The sequence below is a fragment of the Anolis sagrei genome, chromosome 1 (assembly GCF_037176765.1).
Source record: "Anolis sagrei isolate rAnoSag1 chromosome 1, rAnoSag1.mat, whole genome shotgun sequence".
NCBI lineage: Eukaryota > Metazoa > Chordata > Lepidosauria > Squamata > Dactyloidae > Anolis > Anolis sagrei.
In genome coordinates this window covers 289307304-289334803 of record NC_090021.1, presented here as the reverse complement: position 1 = coordinate 289334803, position 27500 = coordinate 289307304, and the positions used below count along the sequence as shown (strand labels likewise).

At 41.0% G+C, this 27500-nt stretch overlaps 1 protein-coding gene across 1 annotated transcript in view; it reads right to left on the bottom strand.

Moving 5' to 3' along the window:
* Positions 1-1600: 1600 nt before the first annotated feature.
* RHOV (ras homolog family member V) overlaps positions 1601-27500 on the bottom strand; it is a 29268-nt gene continuing 3368 nt past the window's right edge. The window contains exons 2-3 of the mRNA XM_060760582.2: positions 6992-7050; positions 1601-5418 (exon numbers count right to left, since the gene is read on the bottom strand). Of these exons, the coding sequence (XP_060616565.1) occupies positions 4978-5418; positions 6992-7050 (500 nt within the window). The 3' untranslated portion in view covers positions 1601-4977. The remainder of the gene's footprint in view (positions 5419-6991; positions 7051-27500) is intronic.

The window sequence follows — 27500 nt, the reverse complement described above, 5'->3', positions numbered from 1 at the left end:
CTGGAAAAACTCAATGGAAAGCTGCTGCCAATTACTAGACTATACTGGGCTCAGTGGACCAATGGCCTGATTCCATGTAAGACAACTTCCTATGATTTCTTTCTCATAGTTCTTCACATGTCCACATAAATCACAGAGTTGAAAGAAGCCACAGGGGTCATTCAGTTCAACCGCCTGGCAACATAGGGATAATGAAAGCACTCCTGATAGGTGGCCATCCAGTTTCTGTTAAAAACGCTTCAAGAAGGGAACTGCATCACACTCCAAGGCAGGGTATGCCATTGTCTTGACAGCCGTTACCATTAATAAGTTTTTCCTCATGTTTAAATGAAATCTCTTTTTTTGCAATTTGAATCCATTGCATTGTATTCAAGTCTCCCAGTGGAGCAGAAAACAAACTTGCTCCGTCAGTAGGTAATTCTTTCCAATATTTACACATTCTATCATGTGTAAACTCCTGGTGGTGCAGTGGGTTAAACCACTGAGCTGCTGAACTTGCTGACCAAAGCATTGGTGGTTAGAATCTGGGGAGTGGGGTGAGCTCCCACTGTTAGGCCCAGCTTCTGCCAACCTAGTAGTTCAAAAACATGCAAGTGTGAGTAGATTAATAGATACCACTTCGGCAGGAAGATAATGGCACTCCATGCAGTCATGCTGGCCACATGACTTTGGAGGTGTTTACGGACAATTCCAGCTCTTCGACTTGGAAATGAGATGAGCTCTACCCCCCAAAGTCAGATATGACTAGACTTAATGTCAGGGGAAACCTTTACCTTTACTTATCAATGTCACCTCTTAGTCTTCACTTCTCCTAACAACTGTCTTATGTTTTCAAATAAGAGATTGTGTGTGTGTGTGTGTGTAGAGAGAGAGAGAGAGAGAGAGAGAGAGAGAGCTTTATATAGTATTACCTGCGATAGGGCACTCTAAATTTAAGTTCACGCTTTCATGCTACAAAACTGTAGAACTATCTTCCACTTTAATGGGCAGAGATGTGCCCCATGGAACCAGTGGTTTGTAACCTGTGAAACAACAATGCTTTCTGGCTCAGAGTTCTAGTCACACTTCTAGAGACTGTAACTTTATAGGCTGTTGCCTTGGCGTTACAATTGTTCAGTATGAAAATATGGAGCCCCCGGTGGCGCAGGGGGTTAAACCCCTGTGCCAGCAGGACTGAAGACTGACAGGTCGCAGGTTCGAATCCGGGGAGAGGTGGATGAGCTCCTTCTATCGGCTCCAGCTCCTCGTGCAGGGACATAAGAGAAGCCTCCAACAAGGATGATAAAACATCAAAAAATCATCCAGGCGTCCTTGCAGATGGCCAATTCTCTCACACCAGAAGCGACTTGCAGTTTCTCAGGTTGCTCCTGACATGGCCAAAAAAAAAAAAAAAAGGTATGAAAATGGCTCTTGTTCTACCTTGGTGAGCCAGGGTAGTTGAAATCCATATTCTGCTTTTGTCACTCAGTTTTACTTATTATTGTGGGACAGGAACTTTCAGTGACTTGTAAATCTCTCTTGGGTTTTTGCTGTAGCATAGCTCTATTCTATTTGCTAAAGTGTTTGAAGTCATGTAAATAATGTACAAACATTCACTGTCCAAATAAAACATCTTTATTCATTTATTGAACAGGTTAAAATACATGGTCTTTAGGACACTGGAGGATAGAGTGAGGTACTATTTTCCAGGAAAAACCATATTGACATCTACACAATGCTACAATGAATGGATATCACCCATAAATCCCTTAGAACCAGAAGAGAGAAATGTGGTGGATGCAGTATAATTCTGCTGTTGGCACAGCCTTTGAGATTTCATTCCCAAATCATGTTCACTCCTATTTCAGAACATTTTATGCGTACTCAATGGAAATGCATATAGACCCACTGCGCAATAGCGCCCCCCCCCCAAATGTTACAGATAAACTGTGCTGTGCAACTTGGAGAACAATGCTTCAACCACATAATGCTTTCAACTAGAAAACTGTGTGCCTATCATTGCACACAAAGGCTTGGATATCATGGCTCAGTTTCCCAAACTTGTATGTGTGGCAGAAAAGACACTGATAATTATCACATGTGCCAATCAATATCTAATTTGGGTGTGATTTCCTCCACGGAAATCATGTTTCTGTCATCATATGTGAAGTGGCCCCAAAAACAATACACAGTGCTTTGCATAAATTTAAATAGCAAATTTGCTCACATTTCAGCTGCTTGTTTATACTTTTCTGAAGCCTAGCAGAGGCTGAAACCTCCACTAGTGTAGTTATGATGGCATTTGGGAAAATAAAAGCAGTCCTTTCTTCTCTGGATGTATAATGTCTCTAAGGTTTCTGGGCACATCTCTAAATTCCTGGTCTCTGACCGGATGTAGAGGTGAACTTGGGAACTATCTGATTGTTCTTGTACACCAGGAGAGGGATAAGCAGTTAAGAGGGAAGGATGTGGCTTCTTTCCACATGCACAAGAGTAGCTGGACAGCATTCAGGCACATCTCTGTGGTCAGTCACTGGACAGGACGGTGGAACTCTACCAAGGAATTACCTGGGGCAAAGGTGTTGCACAAGGAAGTCCTAAGTAACTCTTCCCATGCAATGTGTTTGTATGTTTTTTAAAAAAGGCATTCAAGTTTATGTTGGCATAAGCTACCAGTCTTAAGTACCAAATCTTGAAATACCGTATTACCCCTTTATCCATGGATCCGATACCCATGGTTTTACTTACCTATGCTTCAAAAATATCCCATCACCCTAAGAAGAGTTTGTGGATGCCTCTAGGTTTATTGGTGTGATTCTATAATATATGCTTATAGCCCAAGTTTAGTCAAACTATAGAGTTCACTATTATCCCGTTTCAGGTATTCAGAGAGTGGTGATGGTGGTACCTTGGAACTTTTGCCTCATAGATACTGGGATCATATTTTATTCCTACTTACAGTTTAAGTTTTAAAATTACAAGAGACTTAAGTCTTCTGTATGCATGACACCAAACATGTCAAAGTAACATGTGGATGCCAGTTTTGACACTAGCATTTTCAATTACACGCTACTTCCTAATCTAGCCACCTTTGCATGTTCAGTATGAAGATGTAAAAAAGCATTTCTCAACTTTTATTCCTCCTGGTATTTTGAACTGTCAAATGCCATAATTTTTGAGAATTGGCCAGGCTCAGTGGGGCTTACAATCCAAAACACCTGGAAGCCAAAAGTTGGGAATCATTGATCTAAAAGAATTTTCTGAGTGTCTCCAAATTAATGCATTTGATCAAAAACCACAAGAAAAAGGCTGCAGATAGTGAGGAACCAACTAAGAGTATTCAGATGGTTGCTTTTAGAATCTCCCTCAGTGTTTGTGAATGAAGGCAAGAGAGTTCCAGATGTTGTCAAGTGCAACGTCATAGAAGACCCAGCCAGCATGGCCTATAGTGACATATAGTCTGTGTATTGTTTATTTTATGCTCGGCACTGGTAGTGCTTCTGTGAGCCACCTCGAGTCCCTTTGGGGAGATGGTGGCGGGGTATAAATAAAGTTAATTATTTTATTATGATTATGAAACCTTAAGTCCAACAATACCTGGAACCTCCCTAGCTAAGACTTACTGATTCAAACCTTCACATTAATCCCTATGCTGAAAGTTGGGAATGGGATCTTGTGGGAAATTTTGCATGTGGTCCCACATTCTCTTCTTATCTTATTTGCATGTTTTGGAATAAAGTTGTAACAGAGCTCAAGACACAAAAATAGAGTAATACAGTATATGCACTTTTAAAACAATGCTGTTCCTTCCAACAACAATGCTGTTGTTAGCACAGAATGAAAAAATACATAACCATCCTTGTCTCTTATAGGTGGCTTTGGCTTGCATTAAGAGTCAAGTGCTCTGTCTTGATCCATGTGTGGGACTGTGCTTTTTTGTGATATTACCCTAATGGTTGTAGTACACAAATCTTCTGTTCCTGGATACATGGCTCTCACACAGGGATAAATGCAGTCTTTCTGTGCCTTTTATATAACACATGAAACATTTTATTTCCATAGCAATTGCATTTACTTAATCCCAAGTCGGCTTCCTTCATTTGAATATGAGCTATGGGTAACAATCAACTGATTAGGTCATTAAGCATTTCTAGTCATTAAAAATTGCCTGCCAGCATTCCACAAACTCCAAAACTATTCACTCTCCCTCCCGACATTGCTCTGTTTCTCTCTTTCAACCTCTTTAAGATCTCCTTCCTTCTTTTTTTTCCATTTCAAACCTTGGTAAAGTTTTTTTTCTCAGATGACATCTCCCAGAATCCCTCAGCTAGCATGACTGTAGAAGAAGTCATTCCAAAGATTTCCAAATTCTCTTTCTCTGGCTCTCTACTTTCTATTCTTTCATCACATGCTTCCTCCCTTTTGAGATTACCCCATCATATTTTACTTTAGCATTCTAGTTGCTGTGGGGAACTCTGTCTACCCTTAACTGTGTCTTGAAAATGACCAAGTTGCCCTGAGTATCTAAAATAGCATCAAACTACATCAGTTGAAGAAATTATTCCGGCTCTTATCTCAGGTACAGCTGTGGCGGCAGCAGGAACCTTTTACTGTTTTTTTTGGAAGCTGATCAGCACTGTACCCCTTAAACTTGTCTCTGGTTCTCAGGCCTGATTGGGAAGATCTCCTACTGATGATTCAGCTGCTAGACCAAGTAAGTTTTATATGTTGAGTGGGGACAGCACTGTCTTTTCTGCCTCAGGCAGCAAAATGTCTTTAGCCCTGAACAAACCATCCCAGTTGGTTAAATAACTCAATGCTACACAAGTCTACTTGCTATCTTCCAGGCAAATCCTACGTTAACCAGGTAAGAGATGATACTTCAGGTCACCTGGACCTACAATAATCTCCTTGTTGGAGCTGTTAGTCAATCACTTCACCTCTGAGAGAGAAGTGGAAGTCCATAAGTCCATGCCTGGCTTCCAGGCCAAACCAGCTTCAGACAAAGCAGAAGAATTTCTTCCATCGACATTTGGAGAGGGTCTTAATTCCCTTGGCAGTCATCTTCTTTTCCTGCTGGGCCTTGTGCTCCACAGCACTGACAATTGCTGTGTCAAAAACCTCCTTCAAGTTCTTCTGAGTCAGGGCAGAGCACTCGACATAAGTCTGAGCCCGGATCTTTTCAGCCAGGCCTTCTGCCTGAGTTCGTGGCACTGGCTTTACATGGTAGCGATCCAGACTGATCAGCACATTGACATCATCCCTTAAGTCAGCCTGTGTCCCAACCAACACCACTGGGGTCTGGGGGTTGTGAGTTCGAATTTCGGGAATCCATTTCTCTGTAATGTTCTGGAAGGATGTGGGGTTGACAACACTGAAGCAGACCAGGAAGACATCAGTATCCGGGTAACAGAGGGAGCGCAAGCAGTCAAAATCTTCCTGTACAAGAAAAGGAAGAGACACAGTGAGTGGAGTTCAGGATAGATAAGCACCTAATTTTTGAGATCACGTAAAAGATAGCTTCATTCACCTTTCCTCAAAACTCTAAAAGCAGGATATGTCAGTCTTCCTTAAGTTTACAGACAAAAAATTGGACTGTCCCAGGTACAAATAAGGGAGTCTAAGCAGGTACAGGGCAGTTAGATGTAATGGGAACATTTAGAGCCCACTAAACGCAAAAAACAGCCCCCGTTGGTGCAGTGGGTTAAACCGCTGAGCTGCTGAGCTTGTTGACCGAAAGGTAGCAGGTTAGAATCCAGGGAGAAGTGTGAGCTTCCGCTGTCAGCCCCAGCTTCTGCCAATCTAGCAGTTCGAAAACATGCAAATGTGAGTAGATCAATAGGTATCGCTCCGGTGGGAAGGTGACTGCACACATGATCTTGGAGGTGTCTAAGGACAACACCGGCTCTTCGGCTTAGAAATGGAGATGAGCACCACCCCTCAGAGTTGGACATGACTTGACATAATGTCAGGTGACAACCTTTACCTTTTTCTACTAAACACACAACCACATGAGCAAATAAAGCAAACCAGTTCTTTCAATATATATTTGAAAGCCGACCTTTAACCTCTTTTTTATTCTAATGTGGTTTAGGGCCATATCCAGGCCCTTCCCAAGTTATGAACAAGACAGGTTCTATAGGTTTGTTCTTAAGTTGAATGTGTATGTAAATCAAAACAGGTACATTTTGTGTGTATATATATACACACACACACAACTTTGAGTAGCATAGAGAAGGGTTAACACCCTATGGTGTGTTTTTTCGTTTTGTTTTTTGCTGTTTGTGCCCCTGTTCAGAAGATTTCAAGTCTCTTTCTATCCCTGTGATAATTGGATTTTGAAAAATTTGGCTTGTTGTGGAAACAAGGATTGGCAAGAAAACTTCAGTGAAGACACCTTTTCCACACGATAACTACTACAGGAGCAAATTTCCCTTCCAAGGGGAAGATTTCTCTCACTTCCTATTGTCTCATCCATGTTGTTAATTGTAAATCATATGTAACTCAGATGTTTGTAACTTGGGGACTGCTTGTACATGTTTGGAAATACTGAAAAGGCAAATAAACATATGTCTCCCCAAGAAAGATTTATCAGAGATATCTTACATTTTTAGGACCCTGGCTGTAAAAGTTCCCAGTTCACTTCAGTTTTTATATATTCCAGTTCCAATGTTACTGGAAGCATGAATTCACCATTGTCTGAACTTCAGAAAGTTCTTTTTTTAAGCTGTAACTTCCAGTATTAATCTCTGTAAGTACAATCACACTGACTGGAGATTTTGGAGGTTGCTGTTCTAAAAGCAACTCTTCTGAACTCTGTCATGATGATCAAGGCATTACTCACCTGCCTTGTAAGATCTGCCTTAGATTATGGAGCGGATATTTGTGTTTGAAATATGCTGGGTATGATTGTTTATCATTAATTGTTCGAATGCCAGTAATATTCCATTCCAATTCTGAACATCCTTCTTGTTACATTATTAGAATAAAAACTGCACACTCTGGGCCTTACCTGTCCTGCTGTGTCCCACAACTGGATACGGACGGGAGCACCATCTACTAGGACCTGAACTGGAAATAGAAAGGAAAGAGATGAGTCATTGCCTGTTGTATTATTTCCATTCACTGTCTTTATATCAGAGCCAATGTGGTGCAGTGGTCTGAACACTGGACTACAACTCTGGAGAACAGGGTTCAAATTTCTGCTCAACCATGGAAAGCCAGTGGGTAACTCTGGGCATGTCATACTCTCAGCCTCAGAGGAAGCCAAAAAGCAACACCTGTCTGAATAAATCTTGCCAAGAAAATGCCATGCTAGGTTTGCCTTAATTTTGCCATAAGTCAGGAATTACTTGAAGCTACACAACAACAACCACCTTGATATTCCTGTGACCATTTTGTATGTAAGGAATGGCACAAAATAGCACAATCCCTTTCCTAACTGAAAGCAAGAATGCTTGGAAACAGAGAAGGAGATACATTAGAATGACTTCAGAGGGAAATCAAAATTACATTCGAAGGTAAAACTTGGCATTGTCTTTTGGCTGGCAATTCACAGTTGGCATGGCTACAGCATTCCAAAACTCAATCCAATGCTCATATAAATCCACACTATTCACATGTGCCAACAGCTTTCAGCTACTGTGAGCGAATACTTATGTCTGATCATTCATCCCATCAATAAATAATAAACAGCACAGGCAATATAATCAACATAGCAAAAATTATATTTCCCTCATAGGAAACCTACTGACTATCTTTTCCAAGTCCTTACTTTTGGAGAATACACAAATTCTGGACCCTTGGAAGATGCCAGCCACAGATACAGGTGAAATGTCAGTAGAACATGGCCATACAATCTGAAAACCACACAACACCCCAGTGATTCCGGCCATGAAAGCCTTTGACAATATAAATTCTAGACTATTTGTAATCCAAAATGTGACTTTTAAGACTCTCATTTATGCTTTAGCAAATATTGAAGACCTCCATTAACCCTCTCAGATATCTAATGAGCTGTTCATTTAGGAGTACAAGTTCATTATTCACAGGAACCGCATCAGAAGGAAGAATGGCCTCCTAAGAAAGACCCATGTACACATGCCAATTCTCTTTTGCTTTAGCAATGTTAATGCATTCTCTCCACTCACCACCCCTCGTATTAACTCTTATGAAAAGAAAAGAAAAATTATTCAGATTTAGATTTCTTTTCCATTACTAACAATTAGCTCTGAGAATGATGTGCTGAAGAACATTAATCTCTCCAAATATTTATAATAATAATAACAACCTTATTTGTATCCCGCCCTATCTCCCCTAGGGGACTCAGGGTGGATTCGTACAAACAAAAACACAATTTAGACAGGAGTAAACAGTTTATTACTCAATGGATCCTTCCCTATGATTGCATACATGCACGTATGCATCTAAGTGCATGGTCACACGGAGACACATGTATGCACGCACACACACACACACTCTTACATTATTTAAGTTTCTAAAGTTCGTCAGGCACTATAAAAAGCTAAAAATCATAGAAACACAATCGACCTACAAATGAAGATAATTTAAAGCACAAAAGGAATAAACTATGGCAATTCAACACATATCAACATTTTTACCTGGATGGAAATAATGCAAAAATTCCTCACAGGTGATCACATACTTTGATTGCTCTTATGAATTGTGAAATGTAATACCAAGGAAGTCAGAACTGGCTGTGATTTCCTAGTGTTTGTCTGTGAACACTGCATGTAGATATACTGTGAGACAATCAATTATTACAACCTATATGCCTGTTATTCACTATCTCTGGGTTGTTGTAGATTTTTCAGGCTATATGGCCATGTTACAGAAGCATTGTCTCCTGATGTTTTGCCTACATTTTTGGCAGGGATCCTCAGAGGTTGTGAGGTCACCTCACAACTTCTGAGGATGCCTCCCATAGATGCAGGCGAAACATCAGGAGAGAATGCTTCTAGAATATGGCCATATTTCCTGAAAAACCTACAATAACCCAGTGATTCCGGCTACTAAAGCCTTCAAACAATACATTCACTGTCTCCTAGGCAAAAGTGCCTTTACAAAGCTGTATGAAAGATGACTTATATTCAGTGGCTCCCTTCCTTTGCTGTCCCATCGTAAATGGCCCAAATAGCCTGAGAGCACTTGGATGCTAAGCAGTCTGCCCGAGTTAGTAATTGAATGGGAGACTACCAACAAATCTCAGGTGTTGTAGGCTATGTTTCAGAAGGATTCCTGCCTCATAGACTCTCTGAGGGTTCCTTGCCTAAGAAAACCCCATGAAATTAATGGGGCCACCATAAGTTGACTTGAAGGTGCACACACAGAGTTCTCTAAATACCCAGACCTGTTTAGTGCTAACAGTGAAACTATATGATGGATTACGTGCAACATGTACAACAGTGATATTACCTCATGACTAATTGCGAGGAAACCTTGCATAGTAAAACACCTCAACCAACAGCTTGAGAAGCAATTTTAAATGTCCTCCCTTGGCAGGTTTCAAATTTGGTTCATATTTTTCGCAGTATGCTGGTATTCTTCCACGAATATAACTTAACCAATTGTGGGAATCACGTGATCCTCCAGTGACTGTGCTGGGTAGAGCTTGCTAGGGATCGCAGCCCAACAAAATCTGGAGAACTGCATGATTTATAACCCTGCACCAAACTCTATCACTACTATCACTTGAAAGCAAAAAAGTTATTTTATGTGAACCAGAACTTGTAAAGTTACCTTCAGAATACAGATGAGAAATACAACCACAGCCCTCCGGGTGTTTTGGACTTCAACTCCCACAATTCCTAACAGCTGTTAGGAATTGTGGGAGTTGTTCAAAACACCTGGACTGCCTAAGTCTGTCCCATGTCTAAACTAACCAAACCACTATTTCCTTGTGACACTGCTCTCAGTTTCCTGCTAGATTTTAAGCTGAAATCTCCTCTCCAGTGACTGATGTCCTTTAAATCTTCTGAGGCAGAAGAAACAATAATCGTCTGCGATTGTGTATACTGCTGGGATGGATCTAGTTGAGGATCAATAGGAGGGGACAGAAAGAACTAGGAGAGGATGAGAGCAGCCAAAGCAATCAAACACCCCACTTTGTTAGGGCAAGTAGAGTGAAGACCTGAACAATTCAGTCTCTTAAAGATTCCTGGAAATTGGGGCTATTGAAGAGAGAATACAGCAGGCAGAAAGAGAGGGTGGGTGATTAAATAGAAATTGAGAGAATATGCATAATTAGCATGCATGTGTAATAAGGAAAGAAAGCATCCTGCCCTAAAGGTAACAGCTGCTACTTAACACCAACTAGTGATATTACCACTGTATCCTTCATTCAACTGGGTGTGTGACCGTCTTTTATTTTGCAGTGAGAAAGGGCTAATATTTTCCAAGGTTTATGTAATTAGCAAATGACTAAGAAGCACGACAAAACAACTGGTTTCAAAATTTGTAGCACTTTAAATTATGGGGTGAAATAACACTTGCTTCCTCAGGACCATACAGTGAAATCAGACAAAGCTTTCCCTCATCAAATTTCACCCTAAAGCCTTTCTCCATTGACAACAGAAAAACATCCTGACCATACAATAAGAACTGGCTTTGTTTGGATGGACAGTCTTTAAAAATAATAATGAGGAGTTCATTACAATTGGGGAAACTAACCTGTTTTGTCTGGGAACCTGAAAGAATAAATGGCTGGATAATTATGGGCTCCTACTGCCTTATATAAGGGAAACTGAATACATGTTTTGTTTGCAAAGGAATGAAGAAACAGTTTCTGTATTCCTTATCCAAAATGCTTGGGACCAGATGTGTTTTGGATTTTTTTTTAAAAAAATGCATATTTATAATGAGATATATCTTGGAAATGGGACCTGAGTCTAAAACATGAAATTAATTTAACTTTCATATACAACTTATAGCTTGAAGGTTACTCACAATTTTAATATTTTTTTTTGCATGACAGAAAGTTTGAGTACACTAAACCATCAGAAAGCAAAAGTGCCACTATCCTAACCACCCAGGTGGACAGTTTTGGATTCTGGAGCATTTAGGATTTCCATAGAAGGAAAGCTCAATTTGTAGTTGTATTTCTATTACTCGTGAATTTTTGTGATCATACAGATGCTATGCAGAAAGTACTATTTGTGATTTTTTTTCTTGTGTTGGTGCTGCTGCTAAGAATCAACATTATTAACACCAATGCCAGGATAGTGCCTGCCATCATGGTAAAATAATGGAACATTTAAACGGGATGTTTATCTCATCTGCAAACAAGAATGACATATTTCTCACTGGTTTAAGATGAGCATTGTCCATGTTTGAGCACACAATTCTTTGTTTAGCTCTGTGTGAGCAACTACTGTGTGGGTTTATGATTAACACTGGTTGTAACTGAAAAATATTGATCCATTTCAGATGCTTGCAAGCTTCATTCACCCAATCTATAAGACTCACATGTTCACAAGTTTCACTGCAACACCTCATAGGCTCCACATTCCCATTAAGGCCCCCCAAAGGGATATTGAGTGGGATGGGGCTACATCTAGCAAGCATGTTATCTCCACTGGTCATGATTCCTGACAGGCGTAAAATCCAGGAAACCTCTCTCATGTGTCAATAAGCATTCAGCATCTTTTCTCATGTGCACCCAGCTTGCAGATGCAGCAGGATCATAGGCAATATGCTGTGTGTCTCTGGAAGCTTCTATGAATCCCAAATAAACATGTCATTTTACAAAAGTAACCCCAGGATTTTCATGTGAGGCACAGGAAAAGTTTGGTCCTTGTCCAAAAACAAAAGCAAAACAATTCTGAAAAGACTTGACTGCTGAGCCTTGGCAAGTCTTGCTGCTTTGTCCTGGCAATGTCCACAAAAGTATCAGTCTGCTAAGCCTCTTTAAAAGTTTTAAGATTTGATAGGTGTATGATAATAACATGACATGAGAAAAAAGGTTGTTGTTCTTGTATGCCTTCAAGTCATTTCTGACTCCAAGGCAAACCCATCAAGGTTTTTTTCTTGGCAAGATGTGTTCAGGGTGGCTTTGCCTTTGCTTTCCTCTGTAGTGGAAAGCGTGAGACTTGCCCAAGATCTCTCAATGGGTTTTCATGGACAAGCAGAGATTCAGATCCTGGTCTCCAAAGTATTAGTCCAATGCTCAAAGCACTACCTCATTCCAGTTCTCCGAGAAGGTAATACTTTGCTTCCACCACCATACCAGCTGGTATAATTCAATGACTCAACTTGAGGAAGTTGGACAGTGACAAGAGGATGATTTCCCAGAAAATATATCAGTGATACACCTCTGAGAAAGCACCTTGATTCCCTTTTAAGGCAGTTTGGGGTCTGGGCTGGCATTAGTTGAAGCCTCCCTCTCACTATCCCTTATTCCACCATCCCATTTCGATCAGAGTTGCTTGTCTAACCTCAGGGTATCCTAGAGGTCTTCTCCTTGCTCTTGAGGTTTCTCTATCTGAACAAAACAGTTCAGGTGGTTGAGCAGGCTACTGGTGCTTGAATGCCCTGGCAATGGAGTCCTGCCCATTATGGATGCAAAGAGCAATCCTGCGATATGAACCCCTCTCAAGGTGGTCCCAAACCATACTTTTATCTTTTCTGTGGTGATGCATAAAAGGCTAACTCTGATGATAATCAACAACGGTCCACCACAAAAACTGACTCCGGTCTTTTCATTATCTGCTTTTAATATAGCTGAATCTAGCAATAAACAGATCTCAGAGGAGAGAATTGACTACAAAACTTCCATGACTTCATATAATCTCTCACTTGTCAACCTGGTAAGATTAATGACATAGCATAAGGAAATGGGAGTGTGTGTGTGTGTGTGTGTGGGGGGGGGATGTTTTACCAGAAAATGAATTCCTAAATTGCCTCTGACAAATCCCCCTGATCCCATTTGCAGGGGATTGAAAAGTACTACCCCTTGCTGCTTCATTGTGATTGGAGAGCAGTGGTGGGATTCTTCTCCCAGATTGCACAACAGGGCTGTCAATGAGGAAAGTCCAACACTCCTCCTAATCCTCCACTCCACATCACCTTAGAGTTTCCCTTATATGGTCATGTGGGAGAGTGTCTGACTTTTCACACTTATTTTTAACATCCACATCTGTTTGAATCACTTCAGGTGGTGCAGATCCATTCTAGAATTCCTGCTGTTGTGTTATTTGCAGTTTAAGGTGAGCCTATCTTAGAGTTTTCTTGGCAAGATCTATTCAAAGGGTGGTTGATTTTGCCTTCCTCTGAGACTGAGAGAATGTGACTTGAGAAAAGACACCCAGTGGATTTCAAAGGCCAAGAGGGGATTCTAACCTTGTTCTTCAATCAGTCCAGTGTTTTGAACCACAACAATACGCTGGCTCTTATTCCAGAACTAAACCGAGTCAGTTTGATTCAATCTTGAACTGGCATAAATTGATCTGATCAGCCAAATTCACTATGCTATTCAAGATTTTAGAAAATCAACTGCACAATTCGACAACAAACATTCTGAAGAATGAGTTCTAGATGTAGCCCCTTCTCTAAATCAAAGAGGGTGTCCTTGTAGAAAGCGTAGTTTTAGAAAAAAGGATTTGTGCTTCCCAATGGTATTTTTTGGAGGGAGGGGGTTACATCATCAGACATAACAATGACTACAGAGCTCCATCATCACAGTGACATTTAATGATGCACGATTTCACTTTCAATTGCCAAACACTTTACAACTTAATAAAGTCAATGGTACCATATTCTACAACACAATACAAGTAGCAATCCAGGGATAATCTAGAATAGTGGTTTCCAACTCTTAGTTCCCCAGGTGTTTGGGACTTCAGCTCCCAGAATAGGTACTGCTCCAGTGAGAAGGTAATGGTGCTCCATGCAAACATGCTAGCCACATGATGTTGGAGATGTCTACGGACAACACCGGCTCTTTGGCTTAGGAATGGAGATGAGCACCAACCCTCCCAGAGTTGGACACAACTGGACTAAATGTCAGGGGGAAACCTTTACCTTTACCTATGAGATCTTGGGCAAGCTACACACTTTCAGCCTCAGAGGAAGGCAAAGGCAACTCCCCTCTGAACAAATCTTGCAAGAAACCTCCACGTTAAGTTCACCTTAAGGTTGCCATAAGTCAGACTTGAAGGCATACATCACCATCATTATTATCATAATCAACAACAAGGTGGTCTGGGTGCTAGACCAGATCTAAGCCTTAGAGCAGTGGTTCTCAACCTGTGGGTCTCCAGATGTTTTGGCCTTCAACTCTCAGAAATCCTAACAAGCTGAGATTTTTCTGGGAGTTGTAGGCCAAAACACCTGGGAACCAACAGGTTGAGAACCACTGCCTTAGAGGAAGGAGAAGAGAAAAGTCCTTTGAATAAATCTTGACAAGAAAATCTTCTTGTAGGGCTGTCATAAATCATAGGTGACTTGAAGACACATAACAGCAGCAACAAAAAGAACCACAATTGTCCAGTTAAGAGAACAAATCAAGCAAACCCCCGTATGGATAAAATAGTAAAAGGACAGCAGAGAGGGTCCAATCTATTTTCTTTTGGAAGGATATTGAATAAGCTGGGTGTGGCCATCACAAAAGTTCTCTCATGTGTCTCCACCAAGCATGCCTCTGAAAGCAAGGCTGAGCAGTTGACAATGCTGTTAGATGGGATTACTACTAAAACGAACCCCTCCTCTTGCCTAGTGATACCAACCAACTACTACCTAATAATAGGGCTGATCTGTGTGGCAAACCAGATAAAGAGATGTCTCACCTCTCCCACAGGACTCAGCCAGAGATCCGTGGCTTCCCTAAACTATGTACAAGCCCCAGAATTCTGCAGGAGGCAGCCACACACTTGAAAGCAGGAGCCAGTGCTTTAAAACATTAATGTTGTAAGGTCATATTCAAGAAAACTTTATGATAAGTTCATCCCACAACTATTTAAGCCCTCCATCCCACAGAGTAAAAACCACCTAATGTTTGCTTATGTTCCTGTCCTTCCCTAAGTTAACTGCAGCTGAAAAAAAGAATGAAAATGGACAGGGAAAGATGTTAAACTGATAGACAAAAAGTTTGGCGTCAAATAAAGAATCATAACAGCAAAGGGGAAGCACCTTCCTGAAATAACTAAGTTTGGAAAGGGTCCTTTTTTGAACTACCACTCCAAGAATCTCCCAAGAAGCATAGTCAGGGGAAGCTCAAATTATGGTTCTAAAATTATTTCTTCTGAGGGTCTCTAAATGTGTATAGGACCACCCAATAATCTGTAATGCCCTAGTATGCGGAAGTTTGTTTTCACTCTCATCATCAATTCTGCATGTCTTGTCTCAACCTTGTGTTGGCCTCTCTTGTAAACTCTGCAAGAGTTTCAGTATAACAGGCTAAACAGGATAGTTTGGTAGGTGACGGTCAATATTTATGCATAATACTGACCCCAAGAGCAAAACTCTCTTGCAATCAGATATATCAGTAGCTCTGATCTCAGCATAAATCCATGGGAAGTACTTTACATTTGTTTCCCAGTGCTATACAAAAATACCACAATATTCCAATTATTATACTCTGAACCCTTGCCATTTGTGATAGCTTTCTTCCATGATGGACATAAACTCCACCAGGATGTGTGTTCTACACAGTTCTGTCAATCCCTTGCTACTTTAAATTGGCATTAATCTATCCTGAGATTTGTGTTTGGAAAAGTAGGAAAGGAGATATAGTCTATCCCTCCAAACTGCAGGGACCTGTCTACACTACAAAATTAAACTGCTTTAATCATTGATCAAGACAGCTAACATAGTGCAGTGGTTTGAGTGTTTGACTAGCACTCTAGAAGACGAGGGCTGGACTCTCTACTCAGCCTGACTTAAAGGAGGGCAATGGCAAGCCTTCTCTGAATAAATCTTGCAGAAAGGAAGGAAGGAAGGAAGGAAGGAAGGAAGGAAGGAAGGAAAAGAAAAAACCCTGGGAGATGGTTACCATAAAACAGAGTACATGACAACAATTCTCAATTCATCTGTGCAATTCTGAAAGTAGTTTAAGGGAATATACTACTGTATTGTCTGCTAGTAGTTGAGTATCTCATCAGGCTATAAATCTGATTCCTTAGGATAACAATGAAAGAGTTATGAAATCAATACAACAATAATGTGTGGTATAGATACACCCTGAATTAGCATGTTTCTATCAGATCAAAACACACCCAAATAAAATTGAGACTGCATTGGTTTAATTCATTTATATCTTGCCTTTTGTAGAGAAAACAGACCCTGGACCTCATGACAAGCCATGGCATAATTTGTTGAAATCTGACTTGTTATTCTGTGTGAGCCTGACTTTCCTAACAAGCTGTTGTTATGGTTTGTCATTGTCTTAAAAACTCTGGTTTGTTTGAACCATGGCCTGCCATGCTGTCCAGACTTGGAGCTTTGGCTTGCCACATTCTCTGAAACAAACAGAAACAGAGAAATCTTCCTGTAAATGCTGACCATCCTGTTGTAAGCCTTTTCTACTCTATGACCCACACAACTGATGAAAACACCTCTGCCATAAGGCATTTATTGGCTGATGGTGCCATTGGGACTTTTGAAGTGGCTGCCTACTTTTCAATGCATTTGAATATTTTTTATGTTTAATGGCACAAATGGTTTAATTGGTTTTTAATTTTGAGTCCCCCCAGGGGTGAGAAAGGAGGTATATACATACTGTAAATAAACAATAATAATTTTATAATAACATTTTAATGCATTTACATTGTTTTAATTTGAATTGTGTCATATTTATTGTTTGTCATCTTGTGTCCCTATATTGGGAGAAAGGTGGTATAAAAGTAAATAAATGAATTTTAAAATATTTACAATATTATCAAACCAAAGATGATAAATATTGCTTATGCCATGGTGAGTATGCTGTGATTATCTGAGGGACATTTTGGGGTCCTTCCTGAGCTCAACAAGCAGCACTGCTGCAATTTTGGCCAACCTGAAAATGGTGTTCAGAACCTGAAAGTCACATTAGAATTTAAATAGAATACAATTCATCTATAGTGTGACTAACCAACTTGTTTGCTGAATCCAAGTGATAACCGTTGATGGGCAACTTAAGGCCTTTGCTGTTGTTTTTTTGGTTCTTTGTCTTGAAACTAAACTTGGCTCGCACAGACTCACAAATGGTAGACTGTCCTCTGTAAAATATTTTGTTTCCAGTTGTGTGTATCTGTTCATAGAGATACCACTCCACGCATTTCAAGGAGTGGAACAAATCCAGGAAAACCTATGCTAGAAATGTCATCTTCCCAGTTACTCTCGAAGGTGCTACTGAGTTTCTTCATGTCCTCTATAATACAAGGACCATTTGACCAGGGACCACTCTCCAACATTAGTACCAAAATAGTTATGAATCAGTTTTTGGTCAACTTTAGATTTGGTTTGGTTATTTGGGGTGTTGATTCAGAAAATTGCCTTGGACAAACCACATCAGCTCTAGTTTCTGATACAGAACATATGCCATCCAGTAGTTGCCATCTGTTTGCCCACAGAAAACCATATTTAATAAGCCTCGGCACTATAAGAGGCTTTTGCGAAACCTGTCACTCTCATTGCAACGGTGTAGTAATGGTGACCATATTTTAGTTCCAACCTGTGGACCCCAACAGGTTGGAAACCACAGTTCAACAGGTTGGAAATCACTGTCCTAGAAGGACCACTGAAGTTGTCCATCAAATGTGATGCTGAAAATCCATATATTTGAAGTGCAATCTTAAGAAAAGGATGTGTGGATAGTAGAAAGCAAATGGAATTTCAGCTGTGGGAGAGGAAACTCCAAGGAGGTCTTAGACAAGAATAAGTAATAGTGATTTAGAGCTACTCCAGTTTGAGTGTGTAGCTTAAGCCTCTTGTTGTTCAGGAATCAGAAGATAATTTCAGAGTTTTCTATTTTTGTTCAGTTGGGTCTAGCAGGGGAGAAAACAATGTTAGCATCCTTAAGAGACTCTGCTTGTAGTATGTTCCAATTTGAGTGAGGCATTGATGACATGCTAAACAGCATTGGGTGTGTATACAAAAACCAAAGATCAAATGGTTGCTTAGCCACGAAACCTCAGTGGGTGGCCTTAGGTAAGTCAACATTTACCAGGATTGCTTTGGGGAGAAGAAAGGGGGAAAATGAGATAAGGCACATTGTATCCTGGCCTGAGTCCTTGGAGTTACTACTGAAAACAAACACACAGCTTTAGGTAAGAGATTGCCAGGATTGTTCCAGGAAAATGGAACAACAAGCATTTTCAAATTTTGTAGAGTAGAAAGAGCTATTAAGCTATTGCTGCCATGACTTTTCCGATAAGGAAAATCACAGCATACAATGGTTGGTGGTCACGATAAGGCCTTGTCTGGTCTCAAAAAGATGAACCATCTGTTGTGGGTGTTGGAGTGAAGCAAACCAAGACAACCTTGAAAACCTGGGCTCAGGGACTGAAAGGCGAAGGACAGGATTTGCCCTCTCCCTCTGAAACTGCCTAGACTGGACATTGAGTCATACTTTGATGCAACATCTTTCAACACATTTGAGGTCATCAGATTACTTTAGGAGGTAAAAAGAAGGCAACCTGCAAGACACATGTACAGGACTGTGCCCGCCCTGCCCTCATCCACATCACTACTGTTAACGTTCTCAGATATCAAGCAAGGAATCTCAGATCAGTGGTTCAAAAGTGTGTGCCTGTATTTTTCTTCATTTGCTCCTACATGTTGCTCTTGATTTGAATAGCAGACTATGAGCAATTGTGGTCATGCTTGATGACATCACCAGGGCCTGGCTCCTATGACATCACAACACCCTAGGTCTGTTCAGGGTTTGGGCCCTGAAATCTGAGGACCTGGGATAGTCCTGAATGGGAAATTCTACCTACCTTCTACTGCCTGAGATATCTGCTGCGCTCTGCCAAATGGTAGACCCATTTTCTTAGGTGTGTTTCTAAAGCAGGGGTCCTCAAACTAAGGCCAGGGGGCTGAATACGGCCCTCCAAGGTCATTTACCCGCCCTCACTCAGGGTCAACCTAAGAAATGACTTGAAATCACACAAAAACCACAATCCTATCTCATCAGCCAAAAGCAGGCCCACACTTCCCATTGGAATACTAATAAGTTTATATTTGTGAAATTGTTCTTCATTTTAATTATTGTGTTGTTTTTAAGTTGGTTCTTTTGCACTACGAATAAGATATGTGCAGTGTGCATAGGAATTTATTCATGGTTTTTTTCAAATTATAATCCGGCCCTCCGACAGTTTGAGGGACTGTGACCTGGCCCTCTGTTAAAAAAGTTTGAGGACCCCTGTTCTAAAGTAAGGAAAACACTTAAAACCTCACAGCTCAACAGAATGCCAAACTCAGAATTATCTGATTCTGAAACATTTATATAGCATCCTTCATTGTATTCTGTGAGCAATATTCATTATGAAAGCCTTGAAATATGTAACCCCTGAAAGTAGCCTACAATGACGTGATCCCTATAAGATTAAATTGGAGCCCCTGTTCTCCATAATTTGCTCCAACTTTAAAAAATTATATCTTTCAGACCTTCTTCACATGTGACTGTTTCTTCTCCTAGGGGAGACAATTGGGAACAATAAAGGGCAGCTCGCCAACACCTTGGCCTTACACGCATCAAAAATGAATTTCAATTATATTTAGCACACTAAATGCTAGGGAAAGGAGCCTGGAATGGGTGGAACTCCAGGTGCCAGTGAACACCATCTCCCATTATTCCACATCAAGGCAATTTGGGAATATCTGGAGAGCCAGAGGTTTTCCTGATACAGCATATTCAAACCTTTTTAAAGCAGTGGTTCTTAACCTATGGGCAGCGGACCATCAGTGGGCCACGAGGACAAAAATCTGGTCTGTGAGCCTCCTTCCTCTTTATTTATTTATTTTATTTCTTCTCCTTTTGCTCTGCCTGCCACTCCTTCCCTGTCGCTGACAATGGCATATATTCTGTATCAGAAATTAGAGCTGATGGGAGTCTATCCAATGCAATTTTCTGAATCAGCACCCCAAATAACCAAACCAAATCTAAAGTTGATCAAAAACTGATTCGTAACCCTTTTGGTACTAATATTGGAGGGTGATCCCTGGTCAAAGTGGTCCCTGGTCAAAAAAAGGTTGGGAACTACTATTAAAGTACAACAGTTTGTAATACATAAAACAATAATGCTGTAAAGCAGGACAATATTATAACATTTACCTCATGTGACAGATGAAAAGTAAGCTGAGAATGAAAAAGCGCCAACTAGGGAGGACATGGCAGAGACCAGATACCATTTGGGGGATCTGCAGATTTAGAGTTCTGTTTCTCTGCTAGTACATAATTTCGTTTTGCCCTATCATGATCAAATGACCCAAAACGCATTCAATGTGCGTATGGAATCATAGAAAGAGACCAAAAAGACCATTCTAACCAACTTCCAACTCTTGCAAATACCACCTGCACCAGATATTTCCGTCATAAATTGATCCATGTATTTCAGAAGAACATACCAGTAGCCACAAAATAGAGGACAGTTTTTGGAAGCTTCCAAAAGAAAATGGGAGAAGAGGTACAAAGGAGAAGTCAAAATCAGAACTACTGCTAGCCCTCTTGAGAAGAGAGTTCAGTTGGGTTTTGCCTACACCCAACAATAGGCAGAGGAACCTCTCACCAATGAGGTTTAAAATGTATTGTTTTATTTTCTCCTCTCAATTCTCCTTTTCTTTAATGTTGTGTCTTTCCAGGAACGAAGGAGCTGAGAGAGCCCACTTAAATGATTTTTTGTGTGTGTCAGGAGCAACTTGAGAAAGTGCAAGTTACTTCTGGTGTGAGAGAATTGTATGACTGCAAGGTCGTTGCCCAGGGGACACCCAGATGTTTTGATTTTTTTACCATCCTTGTGGAGGCTTTTCTCATGTCCCTGCATGTCGAGCTGGAATTGACAGAGGGAGCTCATCTTGCTCTCCCTGGATTCGAACCGTTGACCTATCAGTCAATAGTCCTGTCGGCACAAGGGTTTAACCCACTGCACCACCGGGAGCTCCTACTTAAATTATGCCAATTATTTTGTTCAATAGTATCATGGTGTATCTATTCTCCATTAGAAATGTGCTTTCAAAATGTAATGTGTCTTACTCTCAAGCAAGTATATAGAGGACTGCAGCCATTCCTTTCTTAACTCCCTCTCCCGCAAAACCCTTTCAATTTCTTCACTTTTTCAAAAGTAAATCCCACAGTCATCAATCTTCAAGGCCAGCATCCACAGGATTGCAACTCTGAAGGGTTATTGTATTAGTTGGTCACAGGTATGAAGACTATTCCGGGATATTATAAAGATGTTGAAAGCAAAAACCTCTGCGTCAGAAACCTTTCTCTGACATTCTCTTCATTGTTCCATCATGACATCGGGTACATTTTCGAAAGTGCCCAAATATGTTTTCAATCCTACTTAGCGTGGGAACAAACAATTGTTTCAGTAAACCCTAAAAATAGCAAACTCAAAAAATCCTTCTCAAAGGCCATCTTCTCCCATCACCTTTCAGGATCACCATCCTAATTAGAGACTAAGTAAATCCTGCCCCCTTCCCAAGGTAATCACTTTGCCCTGAAGCAATTCACAGGCAATACTGGGGGGGAAACGATCACACCTGGATCTCATGCTGAGTCCTCCGTCTCTCCCTTTAGACTTACATTCAAACTAAGAGAAATCATTATAAAGTGGGAACTTTTTCACCTTTAAAGAGTAGTAGGAAATTGTAGCTATGTCATGATAGAGAAGGCAGTTTAGGCATTCTTAGGAGCCACTGTTCTAATTTTAAATAGCCACCACAACAATATAATCTGATGTTATGTTTTAGTTTTCTTACAAAACAGTCACCATTGTTGTTATTGTGTGCCTTCAAGTCATTCTTATTTTCTGGCAACTCTAAGGAAAGCCTAAGGGGTGGACGGAAATGGGACTGACGAATACATCTACACTGTAGAATCAATGCAGATTGACACCATTTCATTTTGACTTGGCTCAGTACTATGGGATTCAGGAGTGTGTCATTTGATGAAGCACCAATACTATTTGACAGAGGTGGCTCAATACCCTGTCAAACTATAACTCCCATGGGTTGCTTTGAGTTTTCAGGGCGGTATGCCCATGTTCCTGAGGCATTCTCTCTTGACGTTTCGCCCACATCTATGGCAGACATCCTCAGAGATTGTGCTGTCTAGTGGAAACTAGGCAAGTGAGGTTTATATATCTGTGGAACGTCCAGGGTGGGATAAAGAACTCTTGTCTTTTTGAGACAGGTGTGAATATTGCAGTTGGCCATCTTGATTAGCATTTAATGTCCTTGCAGCTTCAATTTCAACAGAAAGGAGGAAACCATGGAATTGAACAAATCTGGCTACCAGTATTTTAAAAAATCTAAAATAAGGTTGGTAAATAAAGAACAACACTAAAAAAAACTGGGGAATTCCAGATATGAAACAACCAGGGTCAGCTAACACCTCCCACCAAAGGGAGAAGCCAGGCTTTGAAGCTGCAAGGCCATTCAATGCTAATCAAGGTGTACGACTGAAACATTCACACCTGCCTCAAACAGACAAGAGTTCTTCCTCCCACCCTGTACATTCCACAGATATAGAAACCTCACTTGCCTAGTTTCCAATAGACCTCACAACCTCTGAGGATGCCTGCCATAGATTTGGGTGAAACATCAGGAGAGAATGCTTTTGAAAGATGGCCATACAGCCCAGAAAACTCATAGCAACCCAGTGATTCCAGCCATGAAAGCCTTCAAGAACACATATAACTCCCACAATTCCAAAGCACTGACCTATGGTAGTTAAAGTGGCATCAAACTATTATTTCTGCAGTGTAGATGTACCCAGGATTTTTTTGGCATGATTTGTTCAAAGAGGACTTGCCTTTGCCTCCCTCTGAGACTGAAAGAATGTGACATGCCCAAGATCACTCAGTACATTTCCATGGCTGAGTAAAGATTCAAATCCTGGCCTCGGGTTGTAGTCCAAAACTCAAACTACTACACCACACTGGCTGATCATGAGAAATTGACAAAATTCCCAAGTTTGTGGCCAGCTTTCTTCATGGACTATCATAGCTGTAACTATAACTTCAATAATTCTTTACACATTTCATTGGGAACATGTCCCACTCATTTCAATAGGACTTCCTTTGGAGTAATGTATAGGCATGCATTCAATTGCCCTGGTAAGACATTTCTTATCACCTGTAAAAAAAAAAAAAAAAAGGACGTGGGAAAGAATCTTACGGTAAGATTTATTGTAGCGTGACCTTTTATGAATTACTACCTGCTTCCTCAAATGCATCCTCAAAGTATCCGAGGAAGCAGATTTTAAAGAAGAGGATTTCATGCTAAAATAAATCTGTTACTGGTGCCACAAGACTACTTTTTTCCTCCTCACTCTTTCATTTTATATTGGAACAGATGAGCACCACTACCTTTTTGAAAAGTTCCATCATCTGGAAAGCAATACCTCCCGCCAAATCTGTGTCACATTATTGTGTTGCTGCTGCAAGTAGCCCTTCCTGTACTTCTGTTTAATGTCTTCTCACAAAACTTGCAGTGTGGGAAGCCAATGGATCTGGCAGACTGGACATAATGAAACCTTTCAAGCGTGTCTGCATTATTGTTATGAATGAATTACTAACTCTACTTCAAATATCTCCCAACTGTTTGATTCTTCCCACAACATTAACTGGAAATGCAGTTCAAATGCAGTAAATTCCCCTGCTTTACTTTCCTTCTTGCAAACACCCCAAACCAGTCAAGCAGACTAAGACGCCTTATACTGTTAGCTAAGCGAGAGTGTTGCCACCCATGTTTCGGGTAAAAGGCCAAACCTGTTTCTTTTGTAACCTATGTTGAAGGTTCAAGATGTGCCCAGAGAAGTAGTTCTTTGCAAAATGTTTCTCATAATTGTTAACAGTAGTTTAGTGTCACCAAAGGTTAGTACAGAGACCTGCTTATCTTCACGACCTACAAACCAACACAATCTCTAAGATCACCCGAGGAGGCTCTTCTCTCACTCCCACCCCCGTATCAGGCACAGTTGGTGGGAACAAGAGAGAAGGCCTTCTTGGTGGTGGGCCCCTAGCTCTGGAACTCCCTCCCTAGGGAGATTACGTTAGCATCCACCCTGTACATCTTCCACAAAGATCTAAAGACATGGTTGCTCTGTTGTGTCTTTGACTAGGCAACCCCCCCCCCCCCCCCCGATAGCTTGGCCTCAACTAGGATCCAAAATCTTGTCCATGCACTTTATTATTGTTCTGCGCTTAAATTCATAATGCTCTTTTCTCATATTGCCCTCTATTTTCACTGCTGTCATGTGATCGATGCACTTTATCCATCAACCCTATCCTCACTATCTTTGCACCAGTCCTCCAACCCGTACCCAGAAACTGATAGTTATCATAGAACCCATTGGTTGTTGGTTGATGTTTTGCTTTTATATTTTGTTATAATGTTATTTTATTTTATGTTGCAATTATATATTTTAATGTGCTATTTTATTTTATTATGCTATTCGGGCTTGTCCCCATGTAAGCCGCCCCGAGTCCCCTTGGGGAGATGGAGACAGGATATAAAAATAAAGTAGTAGTAGTAGTAGTTCTCCTCCTCCTCCTCCTCCTTCTTATATGCAACCACTTGATGATGCTGGGCTGTGGTCTACCAGTTATTGTTGAAGGAGGATGCTGGGCTGTGGCCTACCAGGTATTATTGAATTCAAACTTGTATCAGCCCCATCCATTATATTCTATGACAATGGATAATGAGAGGTGTAGTCTGGCAACATCTCTAGGGCGAATCACTTCACCTCTCTACTTTAAATACCATCAGAATCTAATGCATCTGCACTGTAGAATTAATGCAGTCTGACATCACTATAACTTCCATGGCTCAGTGCTATGGAATTGTAGGAGTTGTAGTTTACAAGGAGTTTAGCCTTCTCTGCTAAAGAGTGATGGTGCCTCATCAAACTACAAACCATCACAGTTTTTTTTGTCATGTCAGGAGTGACTGCAAGTCACTTCTGGTGTGAGAGAATTGGCCATCTGCAAGGACGTTGCCGCCTAGATGATTTGATGTTTTTATCATCCTTGTAGGAGGCTTCTCTCATGTCCCCACATGAGGAGCTGGAGTTGATAGAGGGAAGTCATCCACCTCTCCCCGGATTTGATCCTGCGACCTGTCAGCCTTCAGTCCTGCCAGCACAAGGGTTTAACCCACTGCGCCACCAGGGGCTCCTTCCATCACAGTGATCCATGGCAGTTCAAATGGTGTTAATCTGCATTAATCTGGCAGTGTTGATGATCCCTTAGTTCAGTGGTCCCCAACCTGTGGTCCATAGACCACCAGTGGTCCCCAAGAATGAAAATATGGTCAGTGGCCTCACCATTACGTTGCCTCGAAACCATGTGGCAATGAGAGCAACTTGTCTCGCGAAACCCTCTTATAGTGCTGAGGCAATGGGGATGTCAGGAGGGGAGAGGCTGTGACTACCATGAAAGATTACTCCTCCCACATCAGCTCTAGATTATTAAATATGGTTTTCGGTGGGCGAGCAGGTGCGACTACTGGATGGCATATGTTCTGTATCAGAAACTAGAGCTGATGTGGTCTATCCAATGCCATTTTCTGAATCAGCAGCCCAAATAACCAAACTGAATCTAAAGTTGACCAAAACCTGATTTGTAACCCTTTCGGTACTAATGTTGGAGAGTGGTCCCTGGACAAAAAAAAAGTTGGGAACCACTACTTTAGTTTCATGGAATTTGGCAGGGCTTACTTCTGTGTAAAGACACATATGATTGTGTAATTAATAGAATGTGCAAAAGGTACATTTCCTGCTTGTTTACAAAGTGAACATCTTTCAGATATAGGATTCAGAATGCTAATTATATGTAACAAACAGGTGCCTCCACAGAAGTTGACTGTAAAGTCAAAATAATACTTGCAACATATTACAGAGTATATTTATTGGAAACAGAGATCATCTCCTATGATCTCATTTCTTCTCCTTTTGTAATGCATTCTTTATTTCATTTGTATGCTGCCTTTCTCCCACAGTGACACCCAAGGTGGCTCCCAAATAAACTCAATTAAAAAACTTCAACAATAAAGTTTGCAAAACAAACTTTTATTGTGTCCACACACTGGACACAATAAAATCATTTAAAAGATTGGGCTGCTTTGAGTTTTCCAGGCTGTATGGACATGTTTCAGAAGCATTCATCGACCAGTGTTTAGAGCTTAGGTGTCGTCCTGGATTCGCAGCTGACAATGGAAGCTCAGGTCACTGCTGCCAGCAAACAGGCCTTTTCCCATCTACGACAAGCGAGGCAACTGGCACCCTACCTATCTGACGAAGCTCTGGCAACTGTCATCCATGCCACGGTCACGTCTAGGCTGGACTATTGCAATGCCCTGTATGTTGGCCTTCCGATGTCTACAACCCGAAAGCTCCGTATTGTTCAGAATGCGGCAGCCAGGTTACTCACAAGAACACCCATGAAATACCATATAACACCAGTGCTGCAACATTTACATTGGCTTCCAACTGAGTACCGTGGCCTGTATAAGATGCTAGTTCTGACCTTTAAAATTCTTTACGGCCAGGGTCCATCGTACCTTAGGGATCGCCTTTCCTTCTCCCATCATCGGAAGTCGCAACGACCAGCCCAACGCAACTTACTCTATATACTGGGTCCTAGAGAAGTGCACTTGGAAAGTACCAGACACAGGGCTTTTTCTATTTCTGCCCTGCCTTATGGAATTCCTTGCCGCCCTATATGAGAGCCATGCATGACTTAGGGCCTTTTACTCTAGCATTTAAGACCTGGCTTTTTACTAGAGCATTCGATCTCTGTTAATTTTTAAATTCTGTATGTATGTATTTTATCTTTTACAATTTAGCTGTGAATTGCCTAGAGCATTCTCAGATGGAGGGCAATTAATAAGTAATTAAATATGATGATGATGATGATGATGATGATGATGATGATGATGATGATGATTCTCTTCTGACGTTTCATCCACATGTATGGCAGGCATCTTTAGAGGTTGAGGGGTCTGTTGGAAACTAGGCAAGTGAGGTTTATATATCTGTGGAATGTCCAGGGTGGAAGAAAGAACTCTTGTCTGTATGAGGCAGGTGTGAATGCTGCAATTGGCCACCTTGATTAGCATTGAATGGCCTTGCAGCTGCAAAGCCTGGCTGTTTCCCGCCTGGGGGAATCCTTTGTTAGAATCCTCCCACTCTGGACATTCCACAGATATATAAACCCCACTTGCTTAGTTTCCAACAGACCTCACAACCTCTGAGGATGACTGCAATAGATGTGGGCGAAACGTCAAGAGAGAATGCTTCTGGAACATAACCATACAGCCTGGAAAACTCACAGCAAGCCAGGGATTCCCGCCATGAAAGC